This window comes from Cololabis saira, chromosome 7 (assembly GCF_033807715.1).
Source record: "Cololabis saira isolate AMF1-May2022 chromosome 7, fColSai1.1, whole genome shotgun sequence".
Lineage (NCBI taxonomy): Eukaryota > Metazoa > Chordata > Actinopteri > Beloniformes > Belonidae > Cololabis > Cololabis saira.
Window position 1 is genome coordinate 9437167 of NC_084593.1, and position 17394 is coordinate 9454560.

Sequence of the window (17394 nt, forward strand, 5' to 3'; positions counted from 1 at the left end):
TTTTTTTTTGCAGCAAAAATTGCAAAAGGAAATCCCTCACAGCGATGAGAGATGCAGCTTGCTTCTGTTTAGTTTCCTAGATGGACCAGAATGCAAAGGTGCTTCAGCGTAGCACATTAAACCCCCCAGCTTTTACTGCACAATTATTATCCACTCTATCCAGTACATTTAACGCACATCTGATTAGTCACACTGTCAAGCTGCTTAAATTACAACTGATCCAAAGTTTAAGAATTCAAAGCGATTACTAAACTGACTAAAAACAATAGGGCAAGTTGGAGAAGTTGGCTGAGGGGGGGAACTGAATAAAACCACACACATCCTCAAAGAGTGACTCTTTTAATTCAATTATAGCTCTTTTTGTTTATGTTTTCCGTGACTGTCAACGGTTCAAGATAAATGTAAAGTGTAATAAACACAGTGTCCAGGCTATCCATCTGTCTTTTTAGGAGGTCCTGAAATAAATCAGTACATAAAAGTTATGAAGAGCAGACATCCCAGGATCTTCTGCATTTCTGTGTTTTTATAAATGTATGTTTCGGTCATAAAAGCTAAATTAGCATATGCAGATGTGGAGATGTAGACTCTAAACACAGATCAACCCGGGCCACATCCATCCCCAGAGAGGCTAACCCTCCCCTCTCAGATGCATTAGAAATGAAAAATCCTCCAGTTTTCTTTGTGTCTGGTTGGTAATGTGACTGATACGTTTAGGAAGTTATCTAATAATAATAATAGATAATACATTTTATTTATACGCGCCTTTCTTGAAACTTTACAACAGACGGATAAAACAACAACAATGGATAAAATCAGCATAGTAAAAGTACAGGACTGTCTCAGAAAATTAGAATATTGTGATTTTTCTGTAATGCAATTACAAAAAAACAAAAATGTCATACATTCTGGATTCATTATAAATCAACTGAAATATTGCAAGCCTTTTATTATTTTAATATGGCTGATCATGGCTTACAGCTTAAGAAAACTCAAATATCTCAAAAAATGAGAATATTCTGGGAATCTTAATCTGAAGATGTAAGCCATAATCAGCAATATTAAAATAATAAAAGTCTTGCAATATTTCAGTTGATTTGTAATGAATCCAGAATGTATGACATTTCAGTTTTTTTAATTGCATTACAGAAAATAAAGAACTTTATCACAATATTCCAATTTTCTGAGACAGTCCTGTAAGGAGGACAGTGTAATTGGACTGAGTGAGTGAGTGAATGAGTAGGCAATCTTAAACAGCTGGGTCTCCAGTCAGGATTTAAAGATGGAAAGAGAGTCAGTATTTCAGATGTCAGGTGGTAAAGAGTTTGGGAGCAGAGCGGCTGAAAGCTCTGCTCCCCGTGGTCCTGAGGCGGGCAGAGGGGACGGGGAGGTGGAAGCAGGAGGATGATCTGAGGGAGCTCAGACAGATAAGGTGGGGCGAGGTAAGGCATGACCTTGAAGGTGAACAGGAAGAGTTTGTAATTAGTTCTTTGGCAGACTGGGAGCCAGTGGAGCTGATACCGGATGGGGGAGATGTGATGAAATGATGGGCTTCCAGTAGCTTAACGGAGGAAGGCAGAGACCGTGCTCACTGCAGCACACATCCATCCATGATCTATCCCCGCTCATCCCCATGCAGGATCCCAGGGATCTTCTGGAGTCTGTCCCAGCTAGCCTTCAGGATAAAGGCAGGGCCGCACCATGAACAGGTCCTTCACAGGGCCACATAGGTGGTGGGCAAGATAAGCTTTATGCTTCAAGCCCAGACTTTTTCGGTCAAAATAATCACAATGTTGACCAGGGAAAAACCTGTGGATGTTTGTTATCTTTAGGGCTGGGTTTCCGATTCCGATTCTTAATATTCAGAATCGATTATCATGATTCGATTCGATCCGATTCGATATTGATTTGACTTAGTGTTATTTAAAATGTTTTTTGAGCTGTTGCCTGAATTATGTGACTGTAAAATAACTAGTGAAATAATAATTTCACAATAATTATTGTGAAATAACTAAGAAATAAATAACTCAAACAGGCCTTTCAATATCCATTTAAAGTTCAAAAAAGAAAGAAATTGCAACAGTTCATGCAGTAAACAAATCATTTTAGCTTATCTAATTTATTCTGTCACCACACACACATATTGCCATGAAGCACCTGGCATTTTTCAGAAGTGTCTTGACAAACTGTGTGTCCGACTACTGGGATTAAAGTTCACCTCGCAAAAATGGTGAAAAAAAAAATAATAATTAAAAAAAAATCGATCTTTAGACATAATCGATTTTTAGGAATTAATATGAGAATCGATTTAGAATCGGAAAATCGATTTTTTCAACACAGGCCTAGTTATCTTGCTTGTTGATTTTTATGCTTGTGATTGACCGAAATAAAGATTAACTAACTAACTAACATATAGACAAACAACCACACACTGTTTTTGGAAGTCAGCTTTTTTTAAAGACTTAGTTTTGGAGGTGCGTTCAAAGTTTAATGACTCCAATGTGTTGCTATATCAATATGATCAGGAGTAAAAAGTTGCACATAGGAATAGTGTACATAGGAACTTCTGACATGCATATAAAGTGCCAGGGTTTCTACTGTGACCTTCAGACAAAGCTCTTTCTTTCAACAGTTCAGGTTCATTCTCTGATAGAAATTTAATATCGGCAAAACTTTTGTGTTTGGGTCCGTACTGTAAAAGGATACACATTTTATAAATGAGCCACTAAAAGTCCTTTCTTCCTTTTGTAGTTTTGCGGGGCAACACCCAGAGCAAGTCAAAGGCTTTTTGAAAAAATAATTAAAGAATGTTATTGAGGTGGTTTTTCAGGGTTTTGTAGAAAACGCAGCTCAAGTCCACAATTCAGGTTTGACTTGTAGATCAGTTACCTGTTTTCACGCGTCCTGGTGTTACAGAGTAGCCTAGCGCGCTGTTGTCGGCTTGTAGTCTGCTGGGAAAACCAAAGAAGGAGAAAACAAGCTGTCAGGGGAGAGATCTTTGAAGAGTAGCTGGTAGCACTACTGCAGCTGTTTGCAAGTTATTTCCTTCATAAACAGCTCATAGCAGTCCATAGCATCTATACGGCATCAACGTTGGTTGATTTTGATTGGCTATCCACAATTTTTATATACTTACAGGGATGCTGAAAACCAGCCTCACTCCTACTTCCTCAAATGGTTTATTTTATTCTTTACTGAACTTGCATATTATCACATTTTCTAGCCAAAAGCAACATCTGGGAACCAGTCAAGAACGATTGTGGTATACATGTTCAAAAGTCTTGTTGTTGATGTTCTTTTCAAAGAAGTAGAACATTATTGAAAAAGCACCACTTTTCTTCGATTTGTGGTTGTTTTTTTTTAATGCAACACTGCAGAAGTCTTAAGGACCTTTTTTTTTTGCGTGTGTTTTTTAATCAAAGATTTAATGACATCCGTACGTATTTCCAGTCTCTTGAAGAGACAAGCAGGAAGCACAGGAACCTGGTTCTCTTTAAACTGGACGAGTTAGATTCCTAATTAATGTTAATGCTACGGTCTTAGAAAAAAAGTTTAATCTGGACTTGGTCCTGAGTGATACTGACTTTTGCTTTTAGAGACAAAGTCCTGGGAATTGTAAGAGATTTATTTTCTTTAATAAAAAGCAAAAAAGGTCAGTTTTTGGCCAACTGATAAATCTGTATATATTTCCTAAAATAAGAGTCTTAGACACCCAAAGTCTTTATTCATTTCTAAGGGTTTTGCACACTACTGCGGGTTGTTTTCAGGGGAAGGACCAAGCACATACTGTATATTTAGTCCTAAAACCATTTAAATGGAAAGCAGCTGGACTTCTCTCTTTGTTTATTGATCCAAGGAAATCACCTCAGGAGATGAAGCGCTCATGAAGTCGGATAGGATTACTCTTTTTATGATGTGCCCTGTAATTACAGTCTACCATCTTTACCTGTTGATATGCATTTGTTTGAGAATTACTGAGCCGGACATTACCATACACTTCAAATAAGGACACGACATTTTAACATTCAGGTCAGCATTCAAAATCATAACTCAGCTCTTTGGAGACTTCAGGACAGTACATCATGTATAATAGGGAAAGATAGTGCACATTGGACATTTTGCTGCTATATAAATAACGATCAAGTCATAATATGAGATGGGCATTATCTATGTCATGTTAATGCTTTTATAAATTTAAAAGACATTGCTGTCACTCTCACTTGATTCTGTTGCAGTATTTCGGTGTCATAAAACATCCTGAATCCATCTCTACTGCTTTTCCTGTACTATGAGAACGTGCCGATGAATACTGATGCAAGCATGTTTTTCTAAAAGCCTGGTGCAGTATAGCACTGACACTCGATAAAATGAATGATCGTGCCATATGTTGCTTCTTACAGCCGGATCAACTCGGATCACAGAGCCTTTTATGTTTCCAATTGATGGGTTAAGAGTCATAATTGAACCAATCATTGTTGGAAGTGCAGATTCCTCAGGGCTTTTTCTCTTTTTTTGGACCACAATCTGTCTTTTAACAGATATTGCTATAAAGTGAGCTTATCACAAGTTTAAAATGTGACGTTTGTTTCCACCATCAGACATTCCTGCTGCCGCATGTATCCGCTGTAAAGCTAATGAAAGATTTTATAGCTCAGATCTGGTCAGAAATGTGAGTTTATACTAGGAAAATGTGTACATTGATGCATGAGTCAGAGCAAGTACAGAAGCGGTGGAGGAGAGGGGACGGTAGCACATGCACCGAACATCTTGGAGAGGAATTTTTGGGAGACCTTGGGATAAGCAGAGCTAAGCAGTATTCATTTCCTTCTGTTTGGACATTTTAAATCTAGCAAGTGAAGGATCTCCCCCCCAAAAAAAGACTAAATGAAGGTGGAACTGGCTGGTATGCTAGGAATATATCACAGGAATTGTAAACATCTGACAGTTTCAATGAGCCGCCGCTGAGGAATTTATCTTGCCGGGCGGGGAAAGTCCTTGAGCAATGCACTTCTGAGAACCCAGGTGTTGACACCAGCGTTCAAACGCTATTTAATGTTATTAACATGTGATGCAGACAGACACAGTGGCATCCTGACTAAATTCTTCCTCACTCCAGGCTAAACTTCAGTCGGCACGGGCTGCACAATGCAAACTCAGATGATTTATGGCGCCTGCTTTGTTTCTCAAACACGGCCCATCCACTCGGTTGGGTCTAATTTATGATCTGCAGCTGGAATTCAGTGCATATAATAACAGTGTGGAGCCCATCTGATCTAACTGCTGAAGGAGAAATGCTGTTTCTAAGTCTCAGATATTGTTCAGGAGACTCTTCAATCGATCAGGTCCACTTTGATCTTATTTTGAACCTTAATTTGTCATCATCCTCCCATTTTCCCTCCAAATATATCTGAAAACAAATTCCCGACTTGGGAGTTTCTTACTTTAAAGGTTCCTGGCCAGATTTTAAGCTTTTTCAAGAGTGTCCCTGGCCAAAACAAGCAGCCGCTGTGATTACTGATGTAGACTTGAGTATCTAGAACAGGGGTCGGCAACCCAAAATGTTGAAAGAGCCATATTGGACCAAAAACACAAAAAACATATGTCTGGAGCCGCAAAAAATGAAACATTTTGTATAAGCCTTAGAATGAAGACAACACATGCTGCATGTTTCTATATTAGTTATAACTCGAGGAAGAATTTAAAGTGCAAAATTTCGAGAAAAAAGTCGAAATGTCACGATTAATGTTGAAGTACAATCTTGAGAAAAAAAGTCGAAATGTTGAGAGAAAAGTTGAAATATCGAGAAAAAAGTCAAAATTTAGATAAAAAGGTCAATGTTGAGAAAAAAGTCGAAATGTCGAGAAAAAAGTCGAAATGTCGAGAAAAAAGTCGAAATGTCAAGATTAAAAAGGAAAGGAAAAAGGAAGAAAAAAAGAGACAAAAAAGGAAAAAAAGAAGAAGAAAAAAGAGAAAAAAAGAAGAAAAAAAGGAAAAACAGGTCAAACATTTTTGAAAAAGCTCCAGGGAGCCACTAGGGCGGCGCTAAAGAGCTGCATGCGGCTCTGGAGCCGCGGGTTGCCGACCCCTGATCTAGAATGAAAGTGTTTTGTTTGATGAGCTGCAGCCTGTTTAGGATCAATTGATGAACTTTGAATAATAAAAGTGGTCCACTGACACCAGGAACATTTTTCAGTCCCACCTTTCTTCCCCGCATTAGGCCGTGGCAGTGACTCGGAGTCAGACGGCCCGCTTCACAGGAAGATTCCAGACGTGCATAAGGATGACATGCTGGCGCGGCGGACGTCGGTCAGCGAGCCTCGAACCGCTCTGCCCTTCAACCAGTACCTGCCCAACAAGAGCAACCAGAGTGGATACGTGCCAACGCCGCTGCGCAAGAAAAAGAACGACAAAGAGGAAGCTGGAGGCAAGAGCTGGAGTACCGCCACGTCGCCTGTAGGGGGCGACAGACCTTGTAGGTGAGTGTGACGGAAAAATGGCGGTAAAAGTATAGTTGAAAACCTTTATATTAGTTAACTTCTTTAAATATATCAACAATATTACCATTGTAATAAACAGTTTATATTGATTGATTGAATTGTTTATTTCAAACACATAAAATATAAAATTTTAAAACTAATTCAAAACATACAGAAAAAAAGCAACAAAAACGTAAAACAAACAGGGAAAAAAAAAAAAACAGTGTCCGAAAAAGGAGCAGGTAAAAGTAAAACTTATTTAACCCTGCCCCTTTGTTACCTCTATTATAAATTAAATATTAATAATAAATTGCTGCTAATTTACACTATTAGGCTACAAATTTTCCCATTGGTTGTGCCTTTGCACCTAACCAGCTAATAAACACAATCTTTCCTTAACATAACTCCTCCTCAATCAAATAACTTCCCAGAATTTCCTTTTTGTACCGTTTTTTTTAAATTGATTTATATTTGTACATTGTTCAACCCATCACCCAACCCCTTCCATAGATCCACTCCAACAACTATATATGTCTATTGTCCAAAGGAAGCCCTGCCATGCTTTTTAGTGTAAATGTCATATATTAATCAATTAAAAAAGAATCAGTGTAGATGGATTGATTTAAAATACATATACCATTAATATAGAGTGGATAAAAATCAGCGATGTAAAATAAAAACTGAAAAACCATGTCTTGCATGTTTTTCAGTACTATACTTCTTTTGTGTTTTATTTTTTTTTTACCCTTGAAAAAGGTGTCATGCACGTCAAAGTCTGCAGTGAAACCTTTCAGCTGCTGGTTATTTTAGTGCGTCTGGTACCGTACAGATGGGAGTGGCTGATGGAGCCCAGATGTGTATATTCACTTGCTCCCGCCAAAGCAGAGGTCTAAACTACGCTGAGTAGTCTGAAATGTAGCAGCCCTTCATTCCCTTGTGATTGAATTTAATATACTTGTGCTTTTACCGGTACCTTTCAAGGCTGGAGCGACATTTCGCAGACAAAATGTTATAATTAAAAATAAAAAACCTAACTTGGAGTAAAAGCAGAAGGCCTAAGCTCTGAAATGGTTAATTTTTTAGTTTCCTCCCTGAGGCTGAGAAATGATTTTAGTTGGCAGAAGGAAGTTTTTTTTTCCCAGAAAATCGACAAGACGTTTTTATATCAAAACCTTACATCGTAACGCGTTACAACAACTGAACGGCGTTTTGCCAGATGTCGGCTGGCCATGTCAACACACACAAGAGCTTCACAGGTTTCAAACTTCTACTGGCTCAGTGGATTCCTTCATGTTCTCTTGTTACCTTTTTGTATTTAGGCGGGTGCAGTTATGGTTTGACCCCAAAAAAATTGCAACAAAAGGTTTCTCAATGGTTTATTGTAGTATCAGGTGTACTTAATAACATATCAAAAGTCTGCCAAAGTCTGACCACTAGAAAGGTCCGATTTTCAAAATGGCCGCCGCCAGTCTCTAAAAATACCATTATTCCCTCATTATTCATCCTAGACAAGCAATCTTGGTGTCTAACCCCATGATTTGATTATCTAGAATTAAAATAAGTCAATACAAATCATAGTGAAGTGATCGAAGTACAATTATGTATAAAAACAATTGACTATAAGCGAATATGTAATGAAATATGCAGTACATAGACATGAAAAAAAACAAAGAAAAACATTTCAAACATAATCTCCTTTTTCCACATGCCATAAAAAAAGATGTCACAATGCATGGGGAAATGAGGTTTCTCTCAATTCACATTCTGATGATTTCTGGAGATTAATTTTTTACTAATGAGGAATAAATCAATTATTACTACGTGGTACTGTGAAATTAGTCTAAACAGGGCTGCCACGTGAAGGCTCAGTACCGCTAGCCCCTTTTTTATTTTATTTTTATTTATTTTTTTAGTTTTTTTGTGTTTTTTTTTTTCTTTTTTAGTTTGTTTGTGTTTTTTTTTCTTTTGTTTTTTTTTTGTGTTTTTTGTGATTTTTTTACCGTCTTACTTATATTTTTTCATTTCCTTTTTTCCACTCCGGAGTAACAATTAGTCATCATCACACTCTTCCTCCCATAATGCTTGATTATGTGGATTCTCACAATTTTCCACTCGGCATGATCCACAGGCAGGCATGCAGGGCAGTCCATATCTTCTACAACTACAACCTTGTGTACGGCAAGCAGTTGTGCAATTACATGGACCATCTGCAAGAGGCTCTCTGGGGCAGCAGCTTTTTTTGTCATAACTGGCAGAAAACGATTGTCCTCCAATTTCCATCCCCAATCAACAGGATTCATATCAATATCCATTTCAGTCCACACCATGATCTGGTAATAAACTCTTTGGCAATGATATTTCGTTGAGGACTCTGTAGGAGGGAGATGTTCTGGGGTAACAAATGCCTTCGCAGACACAATTTTCTTGCTGAGAAGATTGTAGCGCAAAGATGCAAGTGCATCGGTATTCTTGCCGCCAAACATGACTGCCATCGCCTTGCTCCCAAGGTCCTCTATGGCAGCTTTTGCTTGCTTTGGTAGTGCAAATCCATTCGCACATGCCTGGATGGTCGTTTCCCCATTCACAAGTTTCTGGAAAGCAGTTTTCTTCCCAACACCAAAAATGCGTGATGTTGTATCACAGCCTGTGAAGGCATGAACAAACATCAACTGACAACACAAGTCTTTACCCAGGACCTTTTGCATCTCGCTGACGTCATACACCTTGGGTACTTTTGACTTATCTGAACGAAAATAAAGGCCTCTATTGCTCGTCTCACCATAGTAGAGAAGAAGAACAAGTAAATCTGTATCTTCCCCTATCAAGGTTGTGGGCTGATGTTGTGACGCTTGGACTGCAGCCTTGACAATGTCCACATCTGCATCCCCTGGTGCATTGATGACAGTACAGCCCTTCTTCTGCAGTTCCTCAGTGACAAGAAGAATAAGCCCTTGTTTGTTACTGGATCTGGATAGGAAGTCATCCTTTCTTCCCACAAACTCAGTATTTGCATCCAAGCTAATAACCGGGTGTGCATGTTGCCCGCGCCGCTGAAGTGTATTGTCTTTGATAGAAGGACCTTCACTATAACCATCAAAGACAACAGTTGCTTTACCATAATGCTTTATCGTAAAGTCTGCATATGACTGTGCAATGGCACCATAACTGTCACCCCTCTTCCATGGCAAGCGATGAATCAGGGAGCCACCATCAAGGACATACTGTTCAGTTGGTGGGATAGAATCCAGGACACTTTTCTTTGACTTCTTGCCTGTAAATTCAGCGACAGCCTGTGCCAGTTGGGGCTTGTCGGCTTTACGGAAGATTTCTTTGGCTTCGAACAGTGCTGCAGGGAAAGGACTGAGCTCATAGCCCATGACATCTTCAAGTGAAAGTTGTCCTGTTTTTGACATCATCAGAAAACGTTGGAACAACAGAGCAGGATCAATGGTTCGGTCTTGGGTGATTTTGATGCTGCAATCATCTGCAAGAGTTTTTGCCCTGTCATTGCGTTTGAATGAGATTCCAAAAACTGGTTTCCCAACCATTTTCCCAATGATCTCATTCCCAACAGACTCAAACTCATGAACATTGACATCAGGTTTGGCGACAACACCGGTAACAATGTTTCTCAAAGCTGGTTCTTGAGAGAATGGTTTGCAAAAGGAAAGTTTTTCCTTCATTCTCTCCAGGTCAGCGTGATTTCGTTTGATCCTTGCCTCTGTCGATTCCTTGTGTTGCTCACTGGTCGTGTAGGTCAGCACATTGAATTCCTGCATGGCATCGTTGTACTCGGACATGATGGGTGTGGACATGGTCCACCAATAGGGCAAATACAAAATATTGGATTTCATAATTATGTAAGTGTATCTTTGCAGTTTGGACAAGACCAGTGGATTCCCAGGCCTAATAAACATCGGATAAGACACCAAAATTACTTGTCTAGGGTATATAATAAAGGAGCTATACACATTTTAGGGTGATTTTGACCATCTGGGACGCCATCTTGAAAATGACACCTTTCTAGTGGTCAGACTTTGGCAGACTTTTAGTATGTTATTAAGGACACCTAATGCTACAGAAAACTGTTGAAAAACCTTTTGTTGCAATTTTTTGGGGGTAAGGTGCTTTTTTTTCATATCTGCACCCGCCTAATTAACATGTTTACTGCTACAGTTGTGTTTGAGTTTATTGGGATTTACTTTATTACTTTCTGATTTCTGATGTTTTCAGTTTAGATTATATTGTTATCCTCATAGCATAACTGCCCAAGTCATTCACGTTCAAATATGACTTGGGCAATTATGCTTAGAGGCTAACAATATCATTTTAGTTGTGTTATGCCGGGCATACACTGTGCGATTATCGGCTCGTTATGAGACGATTTTCCAGTCGTGCGACTATTTTTTGGATCGGGATGGATTTTGACCCAATCGTTGCTCGTGCCTCGTGCAGTGTACGTGGGGTAACGACGAGAGATTAACACCTCACGACGAGAGATTATCACCTCACGACGAGCTCCCGATCACAGATCGTGAGGTCGCAAGAAAATCATGCGTGTTTGAAATCCTGGTCACTCCTCGTGAAGGAATCGCACAGTTGAAGCAGCTGCGACCCGATTTGCTTCATCCTTTCGCAGAGAGCATGCGCAATCTCTGATGTCACATCAAAAACTATTTGTAGTTTAAGTGTTGCAAATTCACATTAAAAATCATGTTTTAATAGCAGAAAAAAAGACTGCATTTCCCGCGTACGGTGCGCATCGCCGCGTACCCTACGCCGTAGGCTCTGCGTTGGTGTAACGCAGAGCGATAAATCAGCCTTTTGTGTGCGCTGTGCGCTGTTCTGAACCCAAAGAAGTGTTCATTTTGCCTCCGCCGAGACTTTTTGCGGTTTGCGTTCATTGTTGTCTAAAAATGATGCGCAGTGCCCACCCAATCAGAAACAGTACAGATATTTTGGGTTTTTTTTTTATATATATATAAAAAAATTAAATTATTAAAAAATAAAGGATCCCCATAACCTTTGATCGGGTGGGCAGGACGCACGTTTGGGTGGGCTGCCCCAAAACCGGCCTCGAGTTCCAGTAACAGAAGTCCGACGGGAGGATTATGAACGTACAGTGTGAGCAGACGGGTCGCATCCGAGCATCCGGTCGTACAGTGTGAGAACATAAATCGTGGGCTGTGAACTTTTGAACTCCGCGATCTAGTCTTGCAGTGTGGGATGGGGCTGAATCAAACGATTTAAAATATCGCACAGTGTATGCCCAGCTTTAGGCAGCAGCAGGTGATGGCAGATATCTAATTAAAACCCCCAAATCTAACTTTAATATGGTTGGGTGCAATCACTGCCTTTTTGTATCTTTCATTGTTTTGGTGTTATCACATAAATATCCCCAAATCTGTTCATATGTTACATCAAAACTTTGCCTTAAGTCATTTTTCATTGGTCATTTTCATTTTTTCTCTCTCCATTTCCATCCTTCATCTCTTATCGTGGTGTTTCCTTGACTCCCTTCACTTCCTCTTTTGTTTGAACCGACTTCCACTACATCTGTGTCCTTCCGTCACCTGACCATCATGATGTCATCCTCCTTGTGTCAATGATTTTGTTCCAACGTGATCACGTCTTCCTTCCTTGTGTGTGTGCGTGGGATGTGTGGATGGCAGATGTATCAGTCCCAGTGCGGTCCCTAGCTTAGTGGTCCCACCTGGAGAGGACAACGGTCCGTCCTCCAGCCCACCCCTCAATCCTCCTATACAGATTCTGGAGGACGAGGCTCAAAAGGAAGGGAGGCTCACTGCATCCATATCCTGCACTGAGATCCATGCTGTGGGTGTGCGGAGGAGAAGTGAGCCTCTGCCCGTTAGTCTCCTCCACCCCCTCGTACGTCCCGCGGGGGAGACCGTAGCGCGTCTGATGGTCACCTCAGATCAAAGGTCTTTATTTTTCTCTCTATTGCTTAACTCTTCAGCCCAGTTCCCTTTTTATGATAAGCCTGATTGGTTTATGTACATAGCTCTTTAAAATGAACTACACTGCAAAAACTCAAAATCTTACCAGGAATATTTGTCTTATTTCTAGTTAAAATGTCTCATTTTTAGTCAAAAAAGATCATTACACTTAAAACAAGAATGATTACCAGAAAAATAACTTATTTGACAATTTTCACCTGTTTCAAGTAATTTTTCACTTGAAATAAGTAGAAAAATCTGCCAGTGGGACAAGATTTATCTTCTCATTACAAGCAAAAAAATCTTGTTCCACTGGCAGATTTTTCTACTTATTTTAAGTAAAATCTACTTGAAACAGGTGTAAATTGTTGTTTTTTTTTCCAGTGATGAGTCTTGTTTTAAGTGTAATGAGATTATTTGACTAAAAATGAGACATTTTAACTAGAAATAAGACAAATATTCTTAAGATTTTGAGTTTTTGCAGTGTATACTATTTCCCCATGTTTTAAGTAGAAATTGTACATTTTTTAATTATCTTTTCTCCACTATTGAGTTTAGATAGTATGTAAACCTAAAACTTTTATGGACTTTTCTGATGTGATCATAAAATGTATCTTGGTGAGCATCCTGATACAAAAACAAACTCCACTAAAAACATAAAAACCTTGAGAGACGGCGCAAGTCTTTGTCACTCCAGAGTGAACTTTTGGCACGAGTGCTAAAACAGCACAAATGAGCTATTTTTAGCTTGCAGGTTCCCCCTGTAGGTGTGGAGGTTCAGGAGCTTGTACAACATTGTATGTATAGCTTTCCTTTGCTCTTCCTTGCCTCTTACATCATTACTTTCCTGGGTCTCATAGCGGTTCCTGCCACGATTTCCACATAACTCTGCAGCCCATCTTCATCTCATAACCTTTGTTTGTCTTTGCTGATGTGCCATAATGTGATGCACGGATGTCGCTAAAGACGACCTCATGTTGTTTTTTACAATAGTAGGAATGTGAGATTGCAAAGTGCTGCTTAGCACTTCCTTAAAATACTCTGATATGCCTTCAAATGACTGATATTTTCAGATTAAGAAAGAACCTCTTGGTGTCGGCTACTGGTCTAAATACTGTAGATTTCAGGTATTTGCCCCTTAAAACAAAGAGTTAGTTGAGTTTTTCTGGATTCGACTTTGATTTGCAGTGGAGCAGGAAACTAGTGAATGACTATCGTCAATTTTCAAGTTCAAATTTGTTTCTCAAAAGTATTGTTAGCCATCCTGCAGCCATCTTGGTTGTTTTGAATTGAGGTTCTTGAACCTTTCTGCATTATTAGTCATTGCATGAAGCTGCCATTGGTTCTGTACTTTCTGTGCCAGTGGAAATGGCCCTGAATAGGATGGTACCAGACCTATTTCATAAAACGTTATACAAAGTGAATGGCCCTGGTACTAAAGGGATGTCAATTCAAGCAACTTTAGTTTGTATTTAAGAGTAAATGTTTAAGGATGTTTTTACACGACAATAATTAAATACAACACACTATCTTCGGCTTCAAGTGCAGCTTCCTTTGCTTTGTTCTATTGTTTTTATTCCTTCAGCCAGTCTTTAGTCTAGTAATTAAATTTAACGCTGAGTTGAGTCTCCAGTGCAGATTATTATTTCAGATCAGCTCAAACATTGTTTGGTTAAAGTGTGTTTTATGCAGGTCAGGTGGGATTGTTTTTGTTGGGTTTTTTTGCTGCGTTTGTTTTACCTGCCACTGGTACGCTAATTTTCCAGAGCTACATTTTATTCATGCTGGTCAAAACAGATAAACGCACCTGATATTCTTGGCGACGGCAGCACATCAATCCAAACATAAAGTTGATTTATCAAGGTAATCCACAGATTTAACTGCTGACAGATTTTTGTTTTTCTTTGCTAGAAAATAGTTCCAATTTTGACAGCTGGTATTTCAGTCCCGTCATTAAACACTTTGGCACCGTTATTATCAGATCAGAATTTCCACTGTCCCTTTTCTCCAACAAAACAATACGTTAGCAAGAGGCTGTGTGCTAACTCAAACGTGGTTGGGACTTACAGTTGTGAACGTGTGGAAGTTTCTCCTGAATGGGACCAGATCTGTTCCCAGGAGGCCACAGATTATATATGTGGTCTCAAGTGCAGCTAGGTGAGCATTATGAGCATATTTTATAGTCCGCACAGTTTGGCTGTATTTCTTTCTTGAAGATTGTCTACAAGCACTCGTGTTATTTCCCAATTCAGGCTTATCCGGTGTTGTTTCCAAGAAATGTTGGTGTTTTCTTCACTTTGTGTTGTTGGTGTGTCACACCCCCACTTTCCAATTTTATGTTATTATTTTTTTGGCTCAGATGTTATGCCGTCAGCATTTTTCTCGAACGTGAAAAGAATCCTGAGGAAGTCTGACTTGTCTGCATCTGTACTCAGAAAAAAAGGATCTTACTGGTTGCATTTTTTTTTCTAAACTGTTTTGTGTTGATTAAAGGCACGTTATAACAGTACAGGACTGTCTCAGAAAATTAGAATATTGTGATAAAGTCCTTTATTTTTTCTGTAATGCAAAAATGTCATACATTCTGGATTCATTACAAATCAACTGAAATATTGCAAACCTTTTATTATTTTAATATTGCTGATCATGGCTTACAGCCTGGGAATTCTGGGAATCTTAATCTTAAACTGTAAGCCATAATCAGCAATATTAAAATAATAAAAGGCTCGCAATATTTCAGTTGATTTGTAATGAATCCCGAATGTATGACATTTTTGTTTTTTTAATTGCATTACAGAAAATAAAGAACTTTATCACAATATTCTAATTTTCTGAGACAGTCCTGTACATTGTATCGTTTTAATAAGAGCTTTTGTTCTTGTGACATACTCATCCTTTTAATTGAAATGCTCAACAACAAGAAATAACTTTTGCTATATGCTGGTGTTTATTAGCTGTTCTCCATGAAATGTTGCACTTAATTGGTATTGATGAAATCAATCAGAGATTCAGCTTCATATAAAATATTTGAAGACTTACTTTGAAATGATAAAATACATTTACAGAAATGTAACAAGCAAATTCCAAGCAAATCAAAAACCTTCAACCTGGTAATTGTACTTTGTATTAAACTTGAGATTTCCTTGAGAACTACCTTCAAAGTCCTGGAGAAAACATGTGCACACTTTTCAGTACAGACCCATGAACACAGTTCTGTGTCCACACACAATCAAAACACACTCAGAGAGCACGAACATGTGACCCACCCTCAGGATGTAAGGAAATTAAGTCTGCTTCCTCCCCTGACCCTGACCAGGCTGGACCGCTGCCTGGCCAGTCTCTGCCTCCCTACTGAGCATTCTGGATGTTTACAGTCCAATAAAAAGCCTCCCCTAATGTAGCTGTCCATCACGGGTGGCAAAGAAGAGAGCGTACAGTGGCTTTCAGATTGACTTTGTGACCCCAATTTGTTTGCATGCCCCGACAGCTCTGAAAAAGATCTGTTAGTATGCAATGTTTCCTTAGATTTACTTCCTCAAGACCCTCCACACTCAGGCTCCTCCAGAGGGAAGCTGTCTGATTTTTATAGAGTGATAATCAGGCAGGAAAACGGCTTAGTTTGCTCTGCTTTCTGCAGTTCTCCAGCTCGTTCTCGCTCAGAAGAACTCTCCCACCAGCCGGTGACTCAAGCAGCGTTCGCTGTCGACACAGTTGGGAAACATCCAACTGCAGTGGAGCGAGAGGATGCGGGAGTTGCAGGTGCACAAGGCTCTGATAAAGAGGCCCGTCAAATCCTGACCTCACCCAAAAGCACTCCGACTCCCTCCGACTTCCTTCCTGCAGCTAGCGCCATGGCAACCTCTTCAACAGAAGCCACTGATACAGGCGGGAAGAAGGGAAGAGCACTGAGCGAAAGACATGACCGTAAACAGGAGAAACCCCGGCTGGACGGCGGTCCTCCAGCAACGTGAGCTCTGTCCTGCAGTTGTAGCACACTTAATAAAAGTTACTTTGAGCTTGAACTTGATTATTCATCTCTAAAGTCAGGAATCTTCTGTTTTGGAGGACGACTGAATATTCTGTCAGCATGTGTCCTTGAGCTGAGTCTGCACTTCTTCTGTTCGGATGAAGTGTGCACTCGCCTGAAAAACAAAATACACCCATCTTCCTATTGGAGGTTTGAAACCAAAATGCAAAAGCAGTGTGTTGCTCCGTGGCTGCTTCGTTTGATTGAGAGTAAGAAACAGTCGATGCAAACTATCAGGAGGTGTACTGTAGAATATTTAGTTAGTTCAGTTTTGTATGTTCAATGAACTGAATTTGTGAGTTTAATCTTGTTTTTCTGACATGTACCATGCATCCTGTAAATTCTTAGTGCTCACAAAAAAAAAAAAAAAAAAATCAAAACAACAATTTTCACTTGTTTTAGGTGGATTTTCACTTGGAGTGGGTGGAAAAATCTGCCAGTGGAACAAGATTTTTTTGCTTGTAATGAGAAGATAGATGTGGTCCCACTGGCAGATTTTTCTACTTGTTTCGGGTGAGAGTTTACTTGAAACGGGTGAAAATTGTCAAATAAGTTATTATTCTTTCTTAAACCTTTAATATTTAATCAGTGTAGTGTTTGACCCACTCTGACTTCTCCAAAGGGGAAAAATTAGAAAAAAAGAGGCGTATCTGGTGTAAAAGTTGGCTTTATTAGAATATCCTCTAGCAATATCATCTAAAGGAGAAGAAAAAAAAAAAGAAACAGTCAGCCTCTGCTAGTTAAGTTCAGGGAGGAAACAATTGCTGTTGCTGGTCACTTTTGATAGTCCAAATGAATTTGAATCCATCTTTCTATAGTGAGAAAGATTGCGTGAGCAAGAGCAGAGATGCAGAGCCCTGTATTTTGCTGAAAACCAAACACACAAAAATCGTAAAAGAGCTGTCCAGGATGGTGGTGCAGTAAAGATAATTTGGGA

The 17394-nt window shown here is 39.4% G+C and overlaps 1 protein-coding gene across 15 annotated transcripts in view; it reads left to right on the forward strand.

Annotated features, from left to right (window-relative positions):
* Positions 1-17394, forward strand: part of LOC133446745 (LIM and calponin homology domains-containing protein 1-like) — a 113578-nt gene that overhangs the window by 69430 nt on the left and 26754 nt on the right. For 11 of the 15 annotated variants that reach the window (XM_061724763.1, XM_061724771.1, XM_061724767.1 and 8 more), the window contains 2 exons: positions 6191-6473; positions 12146-12415. In XM_061724763.1, the coding sequence (XP_061580747.1) occupies positions 6191-6473; positions 12146-12415 (553 nt within the window). The remainder of the gene's footprint in view (positions 1-6190; positions 6474-12145; positions 12416-17394) is intronic. The other 4 variants (XM_061724775.1, XM_061724776.1, XM_061724766.1 and 1 more) reach the window with 3 other exon arrangements.